The 24,433-nt window shown below is 37.0% G+C and overlaps 1 protein-coding gene across 4 annotated transcripts in view; it reads left to right on the top strand.

Annotated features, from left to right (window-relative positions):
* Positions 1-10,023, top strand: part of HEPACAM2 (HEPACAM family member 2) — a 38,708-nt gene extending 28,685 nt beyond the window's left edge. For 3 of the 4 annotated variants that reach the window (XM_047097498.1, XM_047097497.1, XM_047097496.1), the window contains 5 exons: positions 4,390-4,515; positions 4,605-4,629; positions 4,721-4,758; positions 6,113-6,186; positions 9,910-10,023. In XM_047097498.1, the coding sequence (XP_046953454.1) occupies positions 4,390-4,515; positions 4,605-4,629; positions 4,721-4,758; positions 6,113-6,186; positions 9,910-10,023 (377 nt within the window). The remainder of the gene's footprint in view (positions 1-4,389; positions 4,516-4,604; positions 4,630-4,720; positions 4,759-6,112; positions 6,187-9,909) is intronic. The other variant, XM_047097499.1, reaches the window with a different exon arrangement.
* Positions 10,024-24,433: the final 14,410 nt, after the last annotated feature.

Genomic DNA, 24,433 nt, shown 5'->3' with positions numbered 1-24,433 from the left:
TGTACCAAATATTTTAGTTTCTTGGAGACTATTTCTTTATCTGTACCTATAAATGGTACTTTAATTTTTAAAATTATTTACATTTTAGTGATATGATACATCTCTACCAAATAAATGGGAACCAAATGTACATTTGGTTTTAATTACATATGATGATTATATATTTAATTGTGCACATCTGAAAATTGGCTAGTTTTGATTTTAATATATGATCTAGAATGAAGAAATAGAAGGGAACCTGGGTGGCTCAGTTGGTTGAGCATCCGACTCCAGATTTCGGCTCAGGTCAAAATCCCCCAGGGTCGGGAAATCGAGTCCTGTGTCCGGCTCCATGCTGAGCAGGGAGCCTGCTTAAGATTCTCTCTCTCTCTCTCTCTCTCTCTTTCTCTCTCTCTCTCTCCCTGCCCGTTTTCCCCTCTCAACTCTCTCTCTCAAAAAAAAAAAATTAATTAAACGAAGAAATAGAGAATTCACTTGCTAAAAGTGGTGCCCAAATCATATTCTATATTTAGTATTTTACCCTTATTACTTTGCTTTTCTATCCCTGCTGGTGTTTCAAGAGAGTATTCTATTTGCCTTTATCTTACTGACAATGACACCAGAGTATGGGTTCTTCCAAATTTATATTTTGGAAGTAAAACAGATTAGCTTTTGTTGAGTTTCTAAAATTCTACCTCTAGGATAATAGAGAATGTGGAAATCAATCATACAAAGAACAATAAAACCATTCAGGGATTTTGATTCTGAAGAAGAGAATTCTCAGGGGAGATGTGACAGAGAAATCATGCAGAAAAAGGATTTGACTTATTAGTTATAATTTCGTTGGTAGAACTGAAGAGATTTGAGCTTAATGGTGGAAGGATTGCTGTTTCTCATATAACGTTCAGGTAGAAGTGATGGAAAGAGCATAGAACTATAGTCAGACATTATTGAGTTCAACTTTGTGTATCCTGAGTGTTAGCTGTCCCATCTTTTATATGGAACTTATTCTTGTACTTTGGAGGCCAGTGGAAGTGGTAAGCAGTAAAAGTATTAATTTTGGTTAGTTTTTTTTTCATCTTCAAAGTCTAAGACACAAAGAAAAAAATGTATAACCAACAAGCAACTAGAGAGGAAAAGAGAAATAAAATGAAGTCCTGATTAATCCAAATGAAGATAAGAAAGGAGAGACAAAAATGGAGGAAATATAGAAAAAATAATAAGATTGTAGATCTAAAACAAAATATATTAATAATTTCATTAAATATTAAGGTACTAAATATTCCAACTAAAAGACAAAAATTGTCAAACTGGATTACAAAATACTATTCAGGAGCACCTGGCTGGCTCAGTAGGTTAAACGCCTGATTTCAGCTCAGGTCACAGTCTCACGATTTGTGAGATTGAGCCCCACATCCAGCTCTGTGCTGACAGTGTGGAGCCTACTTGGGATTCTCTCTCTCCCTCTCTCTCTCTTCCCATCCCCCACTCATATTCTCTCTCTCAATAAATAAATAAATAAACTTAAAAAATACTATTCAATGCAAAAAATACTATTTGATGATTATAAGATACACATCGTATACATAAGGATACTGAAAGATTGAAAGTAAAAGGATGAACAAATAAACCATACAAATAGCCAAAAGAAAGCTGATATACCACTACTATTATCAGACAAATTACATAAGAATTGGATAAATTTTTTGAGACAAGAAGTAATACTTTAGATTAAAAAAGTGGACATTTCATAAGAGTAAAGTGGTCTCTCAAGGCACCTGGGTGGCTCAGTCAGTTGAGCGTCCGACTTCGGTTCAGGTCATGATCTCACAGTTTGTGGGTTCGAGCCCCACATTGGGCTCTGTGCTGATGGCTCAGAGCCTGGAGCCTGCTTCGGATTCTGTGTCTCCCTCCCTCTCTGCTCCTCCCCCGCTCATGCTGTCTCTTTCTCACCTTCAAAAATAAATAAAATCATTAAAAAAATTTTTAATAAAAAAAAGGAGTAAAGTGGTCTCTCCAGCAGGAGGATGTAAGCATTCTGAACTTGTATGCATCTACTAGCAGTGCTTCAAAATGTATCTAATAAATAGCAAAAATTAACAAAGTAGAAAAATCCATAATCAGAGTAGGAGATTTTAGCGTACATCTCTTGGTAACTAATAGAACAAAGAGGCAAAAACTTAGTAGGAATAGAGAAAAATAATCTGACCTAATTGAATTAATATAGAATATAACATACAACAACTGTAGAATATACCTTCTTTTCATATGACCATGTATATGGTCATCTTTCTAAAATCTTGGTATTCAAAAGATTGAAATCAAACAGGGTCTGTCCTCTAGAGTAGACTTCAACTAAAAATCAATAACAGAAAACAAAACTAGAAAAATTCCCAACTTAAATAAATAAAGCAACATGTTTTCTAAATAGCCCATAGGTCAAATAAGAAATCTCAGTGAAGGGGTGCCTGGGTGGCTCAGTTGGTTGAGCAGCCGACTTCAGCTCAGGTCATGATCTCATGGTTTGTGAGCTCGAGCCCCGTGTCGGGCTCTGTGCTGACAGCTGAGAGCCTGGAGCCTGCTTCAGATTCTCTGTCTCCCTCTCTCGATCACACTCTGTCTCTCTCTATCTCAGAAATAAATAAACATTAAAAAAATTTTTTTAAAGAAATCTCAATGAAAATTATAAAATATTATAATTTTATAATATAATAATTTCTTAATCATGAAAATACTACTTATAAAAAACTCACTGGATGTGTTGTTCTATAGTAAGATTGTCTACACTTAAGAAAGTGATGGAGAGGGGTGCCAGTGTGGCTCACTCAGTTGAGTGTCCGACTCTTGATTTCAACTCAGGTCATGATTTCATGGTCATGAGATCGAGCCCTGAGTCAGGCATGGAACCTGCTTAACATTCTCCCTCTCCCTCTGCCCCTCTCCCACGTGTACTCTCTCTCTTTCTCTGAAATAAAAAAAGACAAAGAGAAAGTGATGGAGAAAATAATAATGCCAAATAAACTTAAGAGTATATTATGTCCATAGCCATCACATTATCTATGGCACAAAAAATTGAGGAAATATTCTTCCAGCATCAAAAACTATTATTCAGTCCAGCAGTTATTCACATGATTGATGAATGAATGAAGTTCCAATGTATGCTGTCATTTCCTTTTCATCACACTAAATATCAACCAACATTCATATTAAAACTAAACTTGTTCATTTATGATGTAACCTATTTCTTTGTTCAATTACATAGTAATCATAGTAGTTATTTAAAGTCTAATTTTTTCAAATATGGTTGAATTTAACCCATAGATGGAAAATATAGGAGTTTAGCAAAAAGCAACAAATGCATTTCCTGAGAATCAGCTATGTGTAATTAACAGTAAAGAGTATTGCATATTTTATAATTATTTCTAAGTTATGTGCTACACTTCCTTTATACCATTAAAATTTGTAATTTTTGTATGTATATATGTGAATACATTTTTTTGAGACTCAATTACTGGTAGGCCACTGGATAGTGTCCTATTTACATAATACACTTCATATAAGACTCTCTGGCTGCCCCAAATTCTAGAATATTAGAGAAACAACAAAACTTAAAGGCCTCTCACTCTAACCTCATTTCACTAGTGTGAGAATCAAGGCCATCAGTCAAGTGGCTCACCCGAAGTTGCCCAGCTCTTTAGAAAGAACAAACCTGTGAGGTAGGAGCAGAGTAACTGAAGAAAGGCTCAGACCTCACAAAGAGACCACCCAAATGCTAAAGTAGTTCCAAACTAAAAAGGCCAGCTTTCCAACAGTGGGAGAATATAAATTATTAAGAGAGAAAATAAGGAAAAATAATCTTTCTAATAAGTTTTTGGTGTTCTAGTCTAGATCTAGAATCAAAAATCACATACCACCTGCCTAGAAAATCCATGTACCTGGTTTATACTAAGAGTGAGACAAAAGGAAAGAGAGAGAACCACTTAGCATCTGGGGATATTTGATACAATGAGATCAAAGTTAAATGGTTAAATGGTGGTGAACACTATTGGAAAGTATGACATAAGCTATATACGACATCTATTTCAACACATCAGTTGTATCCTGGGCAGCTTACCACATTTCCAATCACAAATATCCTTAGCAAATTTAGGCCATTGTGATCAAATCGCTGTGTGTCCTAAAATAAGTGCATTCCTTCTGTTTGGTCTTTCTCATTCTCACTCACCTGCTCACTCCCGCTCTCTCATGTTCTCTCTCTCTCTCTTTCTCTCTACATATAAACATAAAATAAGTAATATATAATATACAGATGCAGTAATGTCCCCAGGTAAAGCATAAAAAAGTCAAACCATATAGTAATTTATTATTGATCTTTAATAAAAAATATTTAAAATATGTCTTTTTATTTAGGACTCGAGAAGCTTGCACAAAAGGGGAAATCATTGTCCCCTTTAGCAAGTATAACCGGAATATCACTCTTTTTAATTATATCCATGTGTCTTCTCTTCCTATGGAAAAAATATCAACCCTATAAAGGTAGGTTAAAATTAGAAAGAAAATTTACAAATGGTTTTATATATGTGCTAAAAATTACCTTACTGTGTTTTTTTTCCTCTTGGTTTTAGTTATAAAACAGAAGCTAGAAGGCAGGTAATACATACATTTCTACAAATATAATTTTTTCTTGAATGCCTTTTCCTCAGTTATTATCAGTAACAGAAATGCCTCTTTGTCTTTTCAGACCAGAAACAGAATACAGGAAAGCTCAAACATTTTCAGGTAATGGCTATGCTGAAAGGGACTAATGTAATGTTAATGTATATTAATTAATATTGCTCATTTTAATTATTATATATAATGTACTATTGATGTAATAGAATTCATATAAGGTATGAACTGCTATAATGCAAACAATCCCTTAACTTTGAATAGTGCCCTCATTTTACAAAGTGCTATCCCTTGAATTGGTTTTACTATAAGTCATACAAATCTGTAAAATAAACCCGAAAGGCACTGAACTCCATTTTATAGGCTAGAGAACCAAGGCTCAGAGATTAAGTCACTTGCCCACCATCACTGAGTTCTTCTGAATCCTAATTTATTGATCCTTTTATTATTTTGAAAATGCCCAAGACCCTCTCACTTCATTCATTCCTAAAGCAGGGACAATGCTGGCAGCTCCCTCCCCAGGAGCAGTGGGCAGGGAGGTTTGGCAGGTTTGCTGCTTCTTTGTCCCCAGCTGGCCCCCTTATTGCCCTTCACTATTGATTCCCTACTGAGTTGTTATAAATTAAGAATGGGGCTACCCTCCAGGCCTTGGAGTCACATGATGCTGGGTTTCAGTGCCCTGTATGCCACTTTTTCCCAATGTCACCTTGGGAAAATTAATTTTTTCTGACCTCAACTTTCCTCATCTATATATATAATGGAGGTAATTACTGCCCCCTCCCTCCACCAGGGCCGCGAGGAGAATTAAATACAATGATGTAGGTGGAGTGCCTAATGTGCCAGGATGCTTAGTGAATGTGGGTCTGCATCCTCTTATCAAGCCCCAGAGACCATCTGGTTCCTCCCAACCACCCCACTCCCATCATTTTACAGATGATAGTTTGGGTGATTTTGATATTACACTGCATTATATTTTGTACATATGGGCAGCTACAATAGTACATTATATATAATAATTTAAAATGAATAATATACATTATACATAGATATTAGTAGTTCTGGTGGTCTCTATTTTAGATCTGACAGGGTGTAATAAATACTATGTGTAGACTAAGAGATGCTGTGATTCCCAGGCTGAAGCCTTGGTGTGCTAACTCTCTGAGTTAGTTACAAAGGACAAAACTGCCCACGTGCGTTTATCTGACTATATGATACACCTTTCCCACATCAGGCTTTAAGAATAATTGTCCCAATTCAATTCCAGTTCTCAGCTTCGGAATGAGTGATTTCCAACACTGCTTAGTTGACAATATGACCACAGGGAATTAGGAAATGTTAAATTGGTTTTATACACATATCACTTGAAACAAACAATAACGGTAAGTTTTACAAAGTCTTAAAAAAAAAAACTACAATAGCAGATGGAGGTATTTGATTTGTAAGTAGTATTTGTTTTACATTTCAGGCCACGAAGATGCTCTGGAAGACTTCGGAATATATGAATTTGTTGCTTTTCCAGATGCTGCTGGTGTTCTCAGGGTTGGTTTTCCTAATGGCTGATTCACCAGAGGTGTAAGCAGCATTCACTTAAGTGCTTGGGCAGTGTGGTCAAGTGGTTGCACTACCTTCAGCAGAGTTTGCTCGCTCTGTAAAGAAAGATGTTGTTGGATCTGAGGAGCTAAAGCATCTTTTGTGGCCTTTATAAATAAGGCTAACACGAATTAGGAAGTTACACTAATTCGTAAACATTCTTTACCTGGTAAGCTCAGTGAAGAGAAAACCAGCTAGGTTGAAGTTCAAGAGAACCGAACAAATAGGGAATCAGGGACCCTGATTTAAATCATTTTGCATCACCTTGATGGCTACAGCCTGTCACTTCACTGAACTCTCTGTCTATACCTCAGTTTTTTCTTCACTTCCCCTCATGTTTTGCGGAGACAATTGATCATACCCTTATGCTGTTCAGAAGAAAGGAACTATGTAAACCCAAATTATGCAAGTGCACATCTTTACTTTTATCCTAAAGTTGCCTGCGATGCAAGAAGGGGAGCTTTTACACTGTTGAAACATTTTGTTTTTCAGTGTGCAAAGACAAGATCTTTTAAAACAATCAGTTTTGTTTAACAGATATAAAGAATGTTCTCTAAACTAATCAGCTCATTAACATTTTTATAGACTTTTGTAGGGCCTCTGCTTCCGAGTTCCCCTATAATAGTTCACTTAGGGAAGGGACCATATACAGACTACTTGCTTTGGGCATTTTCCTTTTTTTTTCTTCTTAAAGAACTATTTGTCATTAGGGATTAGTTACCTCACCTGTTCAGTGAATTCTATCAATGTGTAAGGTTCATCCAGTAATTTTCCTAGCCACCGACTTTATTTCACAAATGCCATGTGAGTAATAGAGGGAGACTGATTGGATTTCATCCTTCTGAGGGCAAGTCGGCAGCACCAGCTCCCACATCATCACAAAGCTTTGCACTGCCCTATTCAGTCTCAGACAGCATTGACTCACCTTTCACTTCTACAACCAAAAAGACAAAAATAAATATTTGTAGATCAATTATTTCAAACAGCTTCTCACCACAGCAGAAAGCACCCCTCTCAGGTGTGGCTTTTAAGTAGGAAAGCAGGAAACTGAAGAGCTAATAAGACTTAGAATTGAATTTTTGAAGCTGGGAGTTTCTTTATTTAAAATAATGCAGTTTGGGGGTGCCTGAATGGCTGTCGGTTAAGCGGCCAACTTCGGTTCGGGTCATGATCACTGGTGAGTTCCACCCCGCATTGGGCTCTGTGCTGACAGCTCAGAACTTGGAGCCTGCTTCAGATAGTGTCTCCCTCACTCTCTGCCCCTCCCTCACTTGCACTCTCTCTCTCTCCTCAAAAATAAATAAAACATTTTAAAAATTTTAATTAATAAAACAATGCAGTTTTTATTCCTAGGAATTCATTAGAAAGGAGATCCATGTAAAAAACTTAAAATTTAGCCTGTGATTAATCAGTACTCGGTTTCAAGATGTTATTTCAGAGGACCTCTATTTGCCCAAAATACTATAATCCCTAAGAACATGGGGCAGAGAAATAAACACTTTGACTACATATCAAAAGCCCCACTTATTTCTGTCATAAGTACAATAATGTAATTTGGAGCCATACCAATCTTTGAAGCCGAAAATTCCTGAGGAATCAGTAAAGGTTCTTCAACTTCTGGTGCCAGGTGCTTTGGGAAAAAGTGAGAAATCAACACCAACAACAGAAAGAAAAGCATGAGCAGCAGGACACGTGTAGGAGAACCTATGTGGGAAGAAGCTGGCATGGTGGTTCTGTGTAAAGATTAGCAGCCAAATGCAATGGCTTTGAGAAGAAAGGGAAAAATAATATTAAAACCAAGATATCAAAATTGAAGTTAAGAAGGGAAACAAACTCAATTACTAACTTTTGGGGTTTTTAAAAATGAGAATAATCTCTTGGCTTGTTGTGGCACACGTACACATGGACTCCTCCTCCTCTCTCTACTTGCTGGAATTTTGCTGTCTGTTTAGCACCTCTTTGAGGAATTGGACAGAAAGCAAGGGCATGAAAGGAACAAATTTATTACTTGTTGTCAGCTCTAATATTAGCTTAGGTAAGTAAGTTAGTTATTATCTGTAGATTGCTTTTATCATAGGTCCTGGACACCCCCATACCAAAGAAAATCAAGAGTTGATCTCAAGTACACTTGACCCTTGAACATCATGGGGGTTAGGGGTGCCAACCCTACCCAGTCAAAAATCTGCCTGTAACTTTTGACTCCCCCCAAACTTAACTACTAATAGCCTACTGTTGACCAACAGTCTTACCGATAACATCAACAGTCGGTTAATGCATAGTTGTCTTATATACTGTATTCTTACAATAAAATAAACTAGAGAAAAGAAAATGTTGGGTGGTTCAGTCAGTTAAGTGTCTGACTTCAGATCAGGTCATGATCTCGCGGTTTGTGAGTTCAAGCCCTGCATCAGGCTGTCTGCTGTCAGCACAGAGCCTGCTTTGGACCCTCTGTCCCCCTCTCACTCTGCCCCTCCCCCACTTTCTCTCTCTCTCTCTCTCTCTCTCTCTCTCACTCTCTCAAAAATAAAAAATAAAAAAAACATAAAAAAAAGAAGAAGAAATGTTAAGAAAATCATAAGGAAGAAAAAATATATTTATAGTATTGTCCTGTATTTATTGAAAAATATCCATGTATAAGTGGACCTGCACAGTTCAAAGCTGATTTGTGCAAGGGTCATCTGTACAAACTGTAAACCAAAATCTCCTTGGCACATAAATGAGAGGATGAATCACATATCCTAGGGCTGCGCTTTGAGAACTTTAGCAAGTGGAATGGAAACAGTTTCCAAAGAAAACACAAAGCTAAGATGTTCCAATGTAACATAGCAGGCTAAACTGGAATGAGTTGTCAGATGATTTATCAAGGGCAAGAGTCCTCTAGGTGGAGCTGTATAAACAGGGAGGCTTGAAAATAGGAAATGTGATGAAAATCGGAATAGCTCGGGATGAGGAGGGGAACCAGACTTTACCTAACTAATTGGAATGCAATGTTTACAGGGAAAAAGAACATTATCGGATACAAGAAAGGGGAGTTAATAAAACATGAATGCCAGTTTTAATAAAAATGCATGTTGGCTTTTACCAGGCAGAAATATACTACAATACTTTCCACATTCTTCCAAGCCTTCAGTTTTTAGAACCCACTACTGCATTCAAACCAAAACATCTGCCTTTGTGTTCTATATTTCTTGGTACTTGTCTTTATTAACTTGCAGTGTGATCAGGGCTTTTGGTTGTGCATTATTTTTTCTATTCAACCATCCTTGCGTGTATAACTGGCAAGTAGTGTCGAAAAGCTAACTGAGATGTAATATAAAAGATAATCATATATGCTCTCTGGTTCTAAGCTATCCTGATATCTTCTCTTTTGCTATTTTTTCTTTCTATTATATTTCCTTTACAGTACTGCCAGCTCTTTTTCTTAAATGAAGAAAAAAAAAGCGATAGCTTTTGTCAAGCTCTTCCTCTTCTGACTTCATAGCTATGCTGCCACACAAACTACCATAGGGTAAGTGCAGGAAACTGTAGCAAGGAGAAACGAACATCGTAGGGAAGATAACCAGACCTAGTTCTCTAATCAGCACTACTTCCAATTGTTTTCAACCATGCAGTAGAGTAGACACGCTATTTACTAGTCTGCTAATTTTTTTTTTAATGTGCCACATTTTCTAGATGCCAAGCAGGTCTGTTCCAGCCTCTGATGGTGTATCAGGACAAGATTTGAACAGTACAATTTACGAAGTCATTCAGCACATCCCTGCCCAACAGCACGACTGTCCAGAGTAAGTATGAACTTGCACTTGGTGATGCTACTTTGGAGAGGCTCAGCATTCAGTCCCTGCTTTCCCCAGAATTTATTGAAAGACTCAGAAGAAATAAATTAAAACAGGAAATTACAGCTTCTGTACATTTGAAGAAATTTCCCCACTGGAAAATAATTTTAGGGAAAAAATAGATAAACACAAGTATCTCCTAGGATTGTGCACTTGGGCCAGTGGACTAGGTGCAGAGCTCTGGAATCCAGTGTTTCCCCCAGTGAATCTACATCTGGGTATGAAAGATTTTCAGGCAGGTTTGCAAGCCATTTTTGGTTATCTTGATGATTTTCCAATGACTGTGGTGGTTTTGGAGCCAATGATCTGTTACTACAAATAGGACCAGGAAAAAAAAAACCTACAAAATATGCACAGCTCTGTCACCATCAAATGCCCAACCTCTTACAGATTCAAAGTAGTCTACTCTCAAGTGAACAGAATCACAGCAAGGACTGGCCTCACGCCCAGGGAGGATAAAACCTGAGCTGAGGCCAAAGCCAGGAAACTACTTATCTAGTTAACCATAGGGCTGACACTAAGGAGTTGCCCTCCCTTCCCAGCCAGGGAGAAACTAAGCCTACAGCTTTTTGAAATAATGAAATGAACTTCCCTTTTTTGTGCTGTAGTTGCCCACAGGCATAACTGCCACAAATCATCTTCCATCGTTTCTTTATTTGTCATTTATTGACTTTGAAAAGAACATCAATAACCACACGGCAGGAACTTCCCCTCTGGCAAAAGAAACAGTGCTAGCAAAGTAATTCAGGCACACCTCTGGATAAATACCAAAAATAACAGCTAACAGTGGATGAATGCATGGGAAATCATCTTAGCAGGAGGAGACCAGTCCTGGGGGTGGCAGGGGGGGACTCTGTAGTCATTTAAGGGCTAAGTGGTGAGACATCTCAGAAGACCCATCAATGCACTCCTTCTTGACCCAAGGTGCCTGGAGAAAAGGGAATCAGGTAATTTAGAAGCAGACCCTGACAGAGCTAGGAACTTATGGTTTGAAAAGAAAAGAAAATGTTTTAAAGAATTATATTATTAATCTAGTAGATCACAAGAGTTGGACTATTATTCCATGACAGTTAAAAAAAAAAAAAAAACCCTACCTCTCAAAAATGATACCTGACTCTCTTTACTTCTGGAATAGAAAATAAGGGATATTTTTCTTTGTTACATATAAGGAACAGAAAGAGTTTTCAGAGTATATCTGCTTCCCAATTTTGAGATTATATCCAATTAAAAATGTTATCCTATTTAAATTCATGTGTTTTTCTATATGTCTTTCACTCTGCATTATCTATTTTTTCCAATTAGAAGGCAAACAAAACAAATGAAAACTTTAGGTTTATCTTTTAAAGCTCCCAAATATAAAATAAATGCTGATTTATTTACAAAACGGTAGAATATGGCAGCTACAGTTTCAGAACACAAAATAAAATGATTGGATTGGTTTTGTGTGTGTGGGGAAAAAAACACTATCTCTAAGTTAAAAAAGAAAATCACCCTCTGAAACTAGACTGCTTTCAGACATGAGCAATATCTTTAGGGTTTCTTGGGAATATAAAACTTTATTTCAGAAATAAACTTGGAACGTTGAAAATAAAGCAGAAATGCTTTTTTTTCTAGCACATTAAGGACTATTCGAAACTGCTATTGAGGACATGCTCCCTCAAGGGGCAGCAACCCCAGAACCCAAGTTCACACCCCCTGTCCCCTCCCCATCTCCATGGCCTCTTTTCACCTCCTTTCCTGTCTTCCTAGTCTTTCTTGGCTTCCCTTTGTGTGTCTTTGTCTTCCAAAGACTCTCTTTTCCTTTACCTCCATCCTTGGACGTCTGCCTCTCTGAATCTTTCCTTCTTTTTTCTTCTCTCTCTGGAAAAACTGTCTCTCTTCTCTCTAAAATCTCTTTTAAAATTTCCTTCTTCTCCCTTTCTTCCAACTCATACTAAAGGGGAGCCAACATTTTTTAAAGTGTCATTTTCCTTGAATACAGACTTATTTTACCTATTCTAAATTTTAACAATGAACAAGTACAGTGCTTTCTTTTCTTTCATCGGAAACTGTTATACACTTATTTTATTTACAGCCAATCTATAAACATTTCCAGACTATTAACTATCTGCTAAGGATAGAGGTTAAGTAAGGCTCAGTCTCTTAAGGATTCCATAGTTTAGTGGACTCTTGTTTGTTTATTTTATCTAAAGACCCATGGTCCTTAGTAGAATAAATATTCCTCAATAAAGCAAGTATTCCCTAAACATACAGAGGCTATTTTTCTCTCCTGACTGCCTATCACTTTATTCTTTAAGTCCAGTTAAACTTAACGATCAATTTTATGAATAATGTAGTATTACAGGTGGTTAGTGAATCTCATTCCCCCATTCCCAAAGTGAAGGTGCCAACTCTGGGTAAAGAAAAATAACTTACTGCTTTTTTGTACCTCTGTTTGACAGTTGCTTCTGTAATAGAAAAGACAGCCAAAAAATTGTTTCTTTGGCTCTTAGATTATTCTAGCAGTGTTGTTTTCATTACTGCATGTGTCTGTCACCTAATTGGACTGGTGTTTAACAAATTGGTAAGTTGACCTGTTTTCGTATTTTAGTCCTCAGCTGTTATTTGTTTATTGAACTGATGGGTACATTTATTTAAATGCTATCTGTTGACCTCATGGAATGCTCCAGGCACAGTTTGTTTTAAACCCATGACTGGTGGGGCACCTGGGTGGCTCAGTCAGTTGAGTGTCCGACTTCTGCTCAGGTCGTGATCTCGCAGTTTGTCAGTTCGAGCCCCGGGTCGGGCTCTGTGCTGACAGCTCAGAGCCTGGAGTCTGCTTCAGATTCTGTCTGTCTCTCTCTCTGCCCCTCCTCCACTCATGCTCTGTCTCTCTCCCCTTCGGAAATAAATAAACATTTAAAAAAAAATTATAAACCCATGACTTGGCTGTTGAGTCATTTGAGTAAGTAAACCTTTTACTAAACCTTTACTTTCAAAAGGAAATTATCTACAGAATTCAGTGATTGCTTACTCTTTATACTTACTGGCTTATAAATGTAATTTTCTTGAACTAGTTTAAAACACTCGTTATTTGCAGCTATTGAAAGGAATAAAAGAGTTTAAGGTTCTTCTACCTGGGGAACTGGAAATCTGTAGAATATTTTATGTATCTTGTAACATCTCTTTGCCAGGTGAGCATTCTTGGGTAAAGCTGTGCACTGGAGTGAAATAATGAAGGAACATTTTGAGGAAAAAAAGTGGAAATGCATATTCACCCGGAATCAGTGAAGAAATCAAGCCCAATACCTCTTACTCATTACTCCGTTTTAATGCAGAATATAGTCATTTATAAAACTGGACTGAAGGTTTCCCAGCATACAAACAATGCATTGTGCTACAGAGGAACATGGTGGGAAAATAGTTCTCAGTGGACAGTCTTTATCATGCTGACTGAGAGGAAGAAAAAGATGGGACTTTCCAATCACTCTTTTCATATCAAATTTCTCTAAAAAGCTCAATTAGTTCTAATCTATACTTCCACTTTCAACAACATTGACTATCCTATTTGAGTGACGAATGTGGAAACTTCATGTTTGTAAAATTTCCAGCAGGCTTTGTTTTATTAAATTCTCATTCATGCCAAACTACTATACTAATTTTAAAAAATATTATTCCCAAATTTCCTTCTTGCTATTTGTACCACAGAATAAGGGTGACCATCACAACAGCAAGACTTGCCTTCTCCTAAGTTGTCAATTACCAATGGCTTTTTTGAAAAGAAAGAAAACACTGAAGGAAATGACATTTTTATTTTTGTTCAAGGAAAGATGAATTCAAATAAATTATTCTGGTTTTGCTTTTATATGGCCTTGATTCTTTGGTAGGGCAAAATTTTTACATAAAAGTCAGATTGTACAATTAGATTTTTTATCCTTGTTTATGTGCAATAAAGTATAGATGGTAGAGAGCTACTAAAATAAGAATCTTGCTCTTTCATTGCTTTTTTTTTTTCAGGCTTGAAATTTTTACTTTATTGAATTGCTGATTCTGGGAAAGATCTCCCTACTTGTATATTGCTGTATTTAAAAAATCAGATAGAGGGGTGTCTGGGTGGCTCATTCAGCTAAGTGGCTGGCTCTTGATTTCTGCTCAGGTCATGATCAAGCCCCACATTGGACTCTGCACTGATGGTACAGGGCCTGCTTGGGATTGTCTCTCTCCTTCTCTCTTTGCCCCTTCCCTGCTTGTGCTCTCTCTCTCTCTCTCAATAAATAAGCATTTTTTAAAAATCAGTTAGAGACCAAGTGGTAGAATCAGAAAACACCAATTTACAACCTCCAAGTGAAATAACTGATTCAGATACCAATCGTCATGAGGCAAGACTGCTAGATAAATGGTACCATATAAAACTACCAGATGACCAAGCATCAGGTTGCAGAAACTGTGAAGGGAAGGTGGTCTGAGGCCTAGAGAGAAGTAAGTACACAAAGTAGCACAAGGGAGCTGGGCAGGATGCAAGAGGCCCAGGGAGTGGGGACAGTAAGGTCATCTGAGTGTGGTGGATCTGGAAGACGAAAGATGGATATTTGTGTGTAATGACATTGGCTACAAACACTCTGACCTGGCAGTGCCACACTTTAAGATTTCATTTTGGCCAAATAAAGGTAGCAACAACCCAAATATTCAACAATCGGGGGTTTTTAAATGACATTAGATCCATGCAGTGGTTCACACTATAACTATTAAAAAAGAAGATATACTGTATTTACTGACTTGAAACTATTATTGTACACTATTATTTTATACACTTCTTTTTCAAAGTGTTTCAACTGAACCACTATTTTTACACTGTACTTTCTGGGTTTTCACAGAAGCGGGTGGTAAAAGGAAAATTAAGACAGCCCACAGCCCCTTTCTGGTCTTCTTTCTCTGCCACCTTATGCATTTTTTCTGCTGGAAAAGTCCACCAGTCCCACCACAAATATTTTCTTTTGCATTTGGTAAAAACTGTTTTTATCTAATTAGAAAAAGAAGTAATGCCCATCGTAAATATACATATAGTATATGTACATACATACTTGGAAATGCAGAAGGCTAACCATAAGATCCCTAAAATCACCCATAGAGAGTAGATCTTAAACGTTCTCACAAGAACAGCAAAAAAAAAAATTGCAGTCATGTGAGGTGATGGTTGTGTTAACTAACCTTATTGTGGTAAATTATTTCACAACATATGCATGTACCAAATCATCACACCTTAAACATATACCATGTTATATGTCAATTATATCTCAATAAGTCTAGAAAAATAATATAAAATCACTTGTATTCTCTCTCAGAAATAGCCTATTAACATTTTCCTAGATTAGTTATGCATGTATTCGTTCATACACCTTCCAGTTCTGGTAAGGATTTATGGTTCATATGATTCAGCTCATATACATGCATGATGTAACAAGAAAATACTCCAAAAAAATAAAGTTGATACAGAAAACAGGATGAAGGAACAATGTGAGTTTACAAAGGCAAGCTGAAAGCAGAAATGGTGTTAATAACCAGCATGATGAATTCCCCTTCATCTCTTAGTATTGTTTTATACCGCCAAGATCACACGGCATATACAGGTAGATGTCTGAGGAGGTACTTCTAAACTGAATGCAAGATGTAACTGTCAGAGCCAAAGAAAGGTTGCAGCCCCATCGCAGGGCTGGGAGACAGTAGCTTTCCCAGCCACCACTCCTCACAGGTCCATCTGCCTCTCCCCTCCTTTCTCCATCTCGAATCCCCTTCCCCCACCCCACCCCCACATGCCCAAGCATCTCTTTCTTGGAGACCAGATTGACTACAATGAGCTGCAGCTGTACCTCTGTGTTCCCCTCCCAAGACCCAGCCCTGGAACACTTTAAACCACAGACCATCTTATACAGCCTTTTCTACAATGGTTAATCATACACTCACATGATTCACACCAAAGTCCTATAAAAAGCATATGCACCAAGGCAGGTGTTTGCATTCCTTTTTTTGATTTGTGTTTTTGGTTTGGTTACCTTTGTGTATCCCTCCAGAGTATCTTACCACAAACCAAAGGAGACACAAACACATATTTTTGTTTTTTCCAACTCACTTTCCAACCACTTGTAATGCCTCTCATTTCTGTATTGCTCTCTCTCCCCTGCACAAACACACAGACTCTCTGAGAGCATGGTTCCACTCAAAGCAACAAGGAATTGCTGAAGGGAGAAATGCACAAGGATCTAGAATCCAATTAACTTTTGCTGTCATTGGTGTGTGACACTGGATGACTCACTGCTTTTGTTAGTAAATGGGAATGAAAATCTCATAAATTAATCAAGTTTCCAAGGGAAGTGATGAACCAAACCCAGGTGTTTACCTAATTAACAAATTAATCTTTAAAAACCAGCCTGAAGTTCTTTCCTTATTACTAAACATAATCTTAGCTGAGCTCTTGTTAAAATGTTTACCTTTACATTACTGCTTCTCACTTGGAATAGAATTATATTCCTGGTATTCATTAAAGAGTATATCCTACAGATAGACTTTTAAACAAAGAAAAATAAAATACTTATGAATAAAACATAGTTTCCCTTGTTTTTTCTGACCATTTCTGTGTTTCCATGTTAATAAGACAATTTCAGTTAAAACAAACTGCACACGTACACTCAAAGATAGTCCATGTGATCAGTTTTACAAGATCATAGCACCTTATGAGGTTTTGTTAAAATAATAAAACTGAGTGATAACACAGTACATGGCATATGGGTAGTATTTATATATATTATTAAAGATTTAATTTGTTTTTAGGAAGTTTTTATTTTCTGTTTCTATATTACTGTGTATGCCTGTGAATTCCTATGTGATTCTTATATGTTCCTCTAAAGCTCATGTTCAAATATACATGAATGTATATGTTTTAGTTTCATGAAGCTGTAAAAAAAGCAAAGCTTTCTTTCTCGCAAGCAGACATGGAAATCAGACATAGCACTTGGATTTAACACTGTTACTTTCTGTCCTTCTCATCTCTGAGATACAATGTTTATTGGCATTACCATGTTAACCTTGAGGTTTATAAACACTTTCATACCCATTACTGACCTTGATCTTCACAAGATAAACTTTGTGGGCTATCATAAGCATGCCCATTTTACAGATGAAGAACAGAGACTCAGGAAGTTAAAAGACTGTGAAAATCACCAAACCAGTGAGTGGCAGAGCTGATCCCTACACCGCACTTCTGGCTCCAAAGTCCAGGGTCAATTCCAACGTACCACATTATTTCTCTGGACAGAGCATGCTGGAGTAGAGGGCACGCCAACTTTTCTTCTGTCAGTCCTACTTTAGGAACTTCGTTAGTTTCAAATACTATTGGCTCCCCAGCAAACAGTTTATTTCATTTTCGGGTCAGAACTTTCTCACTTGAATATACTCCTAGGGAAGATGACAACTCAACTGCTCGCCATACAATAGGACATAAACTGGCAGATTGCTTCCTCCCTACAGCAAAATTCCACTTTAGGTTAATGACAAGATTTCTGAAGCTTTGGAGCTGTCAGCTCCTTAAATTCTACATAAAGCAGTTGTCCCAGGAGGTTGACACTTCAGAGACTCTCAGGATCACATATTCTTCTGAGTGTCCCATATGGCATCCATCCCGACATATGTGCTTTAGAATACAGACAATAAATGTTTTTTGAGTTGTACTGAATTAGATTACCTGCCCTCTGCATATTTAATGAAGACCACATTCATAGAAAGCAAATAAATTACTATGTTTCCAATAACCAAGTTTCTCTGAGACTGATTCTCAGGGGCACTTGATAACTTTGGGAGTTATTTTTCCTACAGTTCACTGAGACCTTAAACTGTTTTGTTCTTCAGGAAGACAAGTTGTGAGAGTACGACTGTATCTACAAAATTTTATCCTTATTACTTATAAAATAACTAGTGTATGACCCACAGGTCACTTGTCAGGACTAGTTAAGGTTTCCAAATAGAAATGTCTGATAAACAGTTGCATATCCAGGATGAGAACTTTGAAAAGAGGTCTAGATTTAAGAAATAAATTTGAATCTTACAATACCTTTGGCAGTGAATAACAGAAAACTCTGACTAAAACTGACTTAGAATAATTTATTATCTCAAATGACAGGAAGTTGAGATGCAAAGTAGACTCCAGGAATGGTTAATTTAACGACTCAAGAGTATCATTGTTACAGCAAACAGTTAGTGCCCAGGAAGAGACAACCCACACGCACTCGGGGAATCAGAAAAGACTGTTTATTTCGCACCAGTGCTGGCCCAGCAGAGTCACCTCCAAAGGCTGACCTGGTGCTGGCCTCCTTTTATGGGTAGGATTAAAGGGACTCAAAGAGAAATAAAATGGGGGGAACCTATCGGTTGTGCTACGTGGGCAGTTGGTGGACAAAGGAGGCAAGCAAGATTCCAGAAGCCAAAAGTATGTAAGGGGAGTATCCAGTCTCAGACATCTGGCTGGCCCCTTTTTTATCTGCTCTTCCCAGATTTCCTTCTCATCATCAAAAACCCAAGTTCTCCTCCATTTCTCCACTCTGCTCTCATGGTTACAGATGGCTGCAGCAATTGCAGAAATTACATCCAGACACCACAAACTCCAGAACATGGAAAAAGCCACCTTTTCCTAGGTTTTGTTTGTTTGTTTGTTTTGCTTTGTTTTTTTAGTATAAAGAAACCTTTCCCAGCAGGCTCCACCAGAATTCCAGTAGTGTTTCTTTGGCTATACCACATGTCCTTTCCTAAAGGGACTACTGGCAAGAGGTATGAGATTATCTTGATTGATACAGTACTCAGAATTTACTCCCCTGGACATGAAGATGAAGTCAATACTCCCAGAAGCACATGCCTGGGTGTGAGAACAGTGGACATCCGAATAGAATTGAAGTTGTTAGGGAAATGAGGAACAAGTGGAAATGAATGCAAGAGGATGAGATCAAGAGCAAACAGATGGAAACACCGTTGGAAATACCAACTTCAGGAGATTAAAGAGAAGCGAAGGAAGGTTAAGAAGCAAGAGAACCTGGAAAGAGATTTTAATGATACTCTGGGCATACTTTAAAAAGACAGTGTGAGAGAAAAATTAAATATGAATTTTATCCTTGTGTATCCATAAATATCTAAGAAAGAGGGTGGTCCTATATATTTTTGTCTCTGGTGAAGGAGGTTCCTGTGTTTACAATGACCACCATCTAAAACCACATAGTCTCAGACAATTCTATTTTAGAGAAATTTCATTAGTCTAATTAACATATAACTTAATATATTTTTAAATTAAATTCACTTTTTTAACTTTATGATTTTTCATATTAAAAAATTTACCAACTGCAAGTTCTGATTCTTAGTTTAAAGCCCTCAGTGGTAAACGCCTGGGTAGCTCAGTTGGTTAAGCATCTGACTTCGGCTCAGGTTATGATCTTATGGTTCATGAGTTCAAGCCATGCGTTGGGCTCTGTGCTAACAGCTCAGAGCCTGGAGCCTGCTTCTGATACTGTGTCTCCCTCTCTCTTGGCTCCTCCCCCATTCATGTTCTGTCTCTCTCTGTCTCTCAAAAATAAATAAACATTAAAAAATTTAAAAAAAAATTAGCCCTCAGTAGTAGAGACTAACCTGTCTATAGTCATAATTGGATGTTGATAGACAAAGACATTTGCTTGATTCCATATCCATCCTTGATTTAGTTTCCCATATCATGAAGGAAATTGTTCATCACCTCCCCACTTTTCCAACATACATACTTAAAATTGCATTTGTTTTAAGCCATCTACTCTCAAAAAGTCCCAATTTGAACAATAAAAATATCATACTATACATGGAAAAACCTCCATGATCTGTCTCTTTGTCTTCTGGAAAATTCTTGTTTACTCTTCAAGATTATCAGTGCCAATATCACCCCTGCTGGGCAGCTGCCTTGATAATGTCCAAGTCTCTTACACAGGCTCATGGTGCTACTCACAAAACTCTGTAGGAGCCCTGGTCATGTCCACTTACCCACACAAGACAATGGGTGAAATAATTTTAAATAAATGAAATAATATTTAGTTACTAGGTTACAAACCTAGAATTGATATTAGCAAAATGTGAGTGTACATGTCCATGCAAAACCAAACACTGTTTTCTTGTGCCCAGCCACCATTGTTTAATCTGTATATGAGAGGACATGACCAAACAAGCTCTTTAATTTTTTAAAATTCCATAGCCTATGATTTTATTAACTTACTAAAAATATCTCTTTCTTCTTAGCAGACAGATAATGTCAGATCGAAATCTTAACCAAGCTGCTGCCTTTGCTTAAATAACTGAACAAGGAACTAGACATAAAAGGTTTGTTTTCTCATTTAAGAACTCAGCATGTCACCTCACATGTACCCTTATCATTTTTATGCAGCACTATGTAGTGTAAGCACCGATTAGTAATTATACATACTATAGCATTGCCAAAAACTTATTATGTCAGTAAAATATTCAAAAATTTTCTAGAACATTTTTGGATTTTTTTTTCTTTTTTAAATTATCTGTTTAAAGGAAGAGAACAAGAAGCCAGCCTAAACACTTATCAATGGGTGACCAGGTAAATACTGGTCAAATAGAATTAGGTCACTCTGTGACTCTTAAAAAGCAAAGATATAAATCTATATGTAATACATGGGGGAAAGTTCTATACATATTATTAGCTGAAAAGCAGTACATCACAGGTCAGTTTTTATGGTATGATTCTTTATGTGAATAGAAATATTATTTCTTTATGCAAAGAAAATATTCAGTAGAAAACATACTAAATTATCAATGGCAACAACTACTGGAAAGAAGAAAGGAGTAGTGGGTGGAGAGGCTTAATTTTTTTTGTTTTTTACTTTACATAAATTTGCACTGCTTGCTATACATGTTTAAATAATAACATAAAAGAAAAAAATTTATACAAGGAGAGCCTAACATTATAAATCATTTATTTGATTGAAATTCCATTTGTTCAACATTGTTCTGTCCTTTTCAATTACTTTCTTTTCTTTTTCTCCATTTTTCTGGTGCCTTTCCTCTGATTTTCCTTCCTCCCCTCCCCCCCCCCCCATTTCATTTCTCCTTGTTTTAATTCCTGTCTTTAATTTCTTTCTTCCCGCTCCCAAACTGGATCCTGGAAGGTAGAAATCAGAGAATGTGAACAGGGAACATTCGTATCAGCTGGTGGCTCTGGACATGGCCCAGGACTTCCTGAATGGAGGATTCTGAACTAACCATGTGGTTCTGGCCACGTGAGAGGAACCGTGGCCAAGACAGAAGGACATCAAGATCCAGAGATAAATATCAAGATATTTAAAACAAAATTTTATTGCTGAAACCCAGAATTTTTTTTCTTCAGAATGTATAGATATTTGGCTTAAATGGCCTGGCCATTTCTCCTACTGGACTATAGAAGGAGGAGGAAGGGTGAAACCTGGAGTAAAGAAGCCTCTGTCACCAAGAAAGGATGGGGTATTGGCTATCATGGCAACTGCAAGGTTAGTCAGAAGGGTTAGTCAAAGATATAAAATAACTGGGGTCTTGCTTCTTATGGCTAAAAGTTTATTTCATTGAACTGAATTGAATTGAAGTTGAATTAAAACACATTAAATTGGAACCCACAAGACTAATTGAAGAAGAGGGCTTTCATAGATATATTTAATTAATTTATTGTTGCAATAGATGCCCACTTCTGCTAGGTACTTAAAATATATTCTCCCCCAAAATTCAAATCAAAACCACAAGACATCATCTTACACCTGTCAGAATGTCAGAAAGACAAGAAATAACAAATGTTGGAGAAGATGTAGAGTAAAAGGAACCCTCTTACACTTTGGTAGGAATGTAAATTTATGCAAGCACTGTGGAAATCAGTAGGATATTCCTCAAAAATAAAAATAGAAATACGATACAATCCAATAATTCCACTCCTGGGTATGTGCCCAAAGAAAACTAAAACACTAATTCAAAAAGATACATGTACCCCAATGTTTATTCCAGCATTATATTTACAATAGCAAAGATTGGAAGCAGCCCAAGTGTCCATCCATAGATGAGTGGATAAAGAAGATGTGGGATGTGTGCTTGGGTGTGTGTGTGTGTGTGTGTGTGTGTGTGTGTGTGTGTGTGTGACGGAATATTACTCAGTCATAAAAAAAGAACAAGATCTTGCCATTTGCAATAAAATAGATGGACCTAGAGGGCATTATGCTAAGTGAAATAACTCAAAGAAAGAAAGACAGATACCATGTGATTTCGCTTATATGTGGAATCTAAAAACCAACACAAATGAACAAATAAAGCAGAAACTTTGGGGGGGATGGGCAAAAAGAAGTGAAGGGGAATGGGAGGTGCAGGTATCCAGTTATGGAAAGAATAAGTGACAAGAATAAAGGCACAGCATAAGGAATATAGTTGGTGATACTGCAGTGGCATTGTATGGTAACAGATGGTAGCTACACTTGCGCTGAACATAACATAATCTACAGAGTTGTCAAATCACTAAGTTGTAGACCTGAAAGAAGCTAATATAACTTTGTGTGTCAACTATACTTCAATTTTAAAAAGGCAAATATATATATTTTAAATATATATAGTCTTCAAATATATACACCTGTATGTGTGTATGTATATGTACATATATACATATATGTGTGTATATGTATATTCTTCCTTAATCATAAGAATAACTTTATAAAGCATTATCCCTACTTTATAGATGAACAAACTGAGTTTCAGAGAAGTTAGGTCACCCATTCAAAGTCATTAAGTGATGAATAAATATCTGTGTCTCTCTCTCAGCTCTCTCCCAGCCAATCCAGCAAAGATTTTTTTTGTGAAATTCTATGAGAGGCTTCATGAAGCCATGTGTTTATTTACAATGTCCCCAGCTAAAGCCTCTAAGCTCTCTGGAATTAAACAGTCATGGAACTGTTTAATCAACTGTTTAATTTGTTTAGTGCTCAGGTGGTTTTCACTTTTCAGACGGTAACTAGAAAAAGTAGAGAATTTTTTGAGCAGAATCAACAAACTATAATCAAAAGGAGTATGTCTGTCTTGCTAGGTACACAATATATACACATATATATGTACAAATACATGTATTTCTATATGTAAACATCTATATACATATTTGTACATATTCAGCCAATATTCCCATTGTATGAAGCCAACCTGTATGTAAACTACTTTTTCTGCAGAGAGAAAAAGATAAGGCAGTGTTCTTGAAAGTTCTGGAATTGGGTACCCAGAATTTTAACTCATATTTCTGATACCAAGCTGGTCCCAGAAGGTTGTCAGTGAGATCTTTATTTATATAGAAACAAGAAGGCCCAGCTGAAGGATGTGTGTGTGTGTATGCGTGTGTGTGTGTGTGTGTGTGTGTGTGTGTGTAATGTGACTCTGAAAGATCTCTGAAGCAGTGGGTACTTGTTTAAACTAGTGTAAAGTAGTTTCAATGGGTAGACTCGATTCCCATGTCCTCTGCATCTAGTGCATTTTCATCATAAGTGGCAAGGTAGTAAGTTTGTGACATACCTTTGGAAAGGCACAAACACAAATGCCTCCTATTGCTTTTCTTCCCTTCCTATCTTCCCACCATAAAGCGGGGTGATAAAACCATTTTCTACTGTCATTGCTGAAGGAAGTTACAGAGGGAAAGCCAACTATCAGATTTTCATTTCAAACTAAGTCAGGGCAAGCGCTATTTGATGTATGTTCTGTCTGTATCAGTAGGAGCCCTTTGGTCTTCTAAGAAAAGCAGGTGCTCTTCAAGCTTGTTTGCTTCTCAGTCACTGACCTATTGAAGTCTAGAAGTGTTAGGTAAGAATTCACTTGGATGCCAAGAATAGCTGACCAATTCCCACTGCCTCTGTGTACGCAGTGGACAGTGGGAACATGCAAAACCATTTCTGCCAGGACACGTCAATTTGGCATTTATATGTTTTGCTTAAACCACAATTTTCATACCGCAAAACTAGGTTACCATACAATTTAGCAAATTAAATATGTCACATGAACTCACATTCAGAGTGGTATAGTGCTAATCTTTATGACCAGATCATGCTTACATGATCTTTCTTTGACTTTCTGACCCATGACCTATGTTTTCTTCTTGGGAAAAAAAAAGACACACAAAAGCTACAGAAGCAGAAGAATGAAAAGTTTTGCATAAGACAGTTGGTATTTTAAGAAATAGCTTGCAAATAGTGTACCCCACAGCCTAGAGCACAAGAAAAATGCAAATAGGCTTACATTGTTACAGAGTCTCATGTACGTCAATTAGGACTAAAAGTATAAGTTTAGAATGGGGTTTTTAGATAATGTTAAAAACAGAA

Source organism: Lynx rufus, unplaced genomic scaffold (genome assembly GCF_022079265.1).
Source record: "Lynx rufus isolate CCGP_SWC_20201006 ecotype Redwood Valley unplaced genomic scaffold, mLynRuf1.p SCAF_4, whole genome shotgun sequence".
Taxonomy (NCBI): Eukaryota; Metazoa; Chordata; class Mammalia; order Carnivora; family Felidae; genus Lynx; species Lynx rufus.
This window is presented reverse-complemented; position numbering and strand designations above follow the sequence as displayed.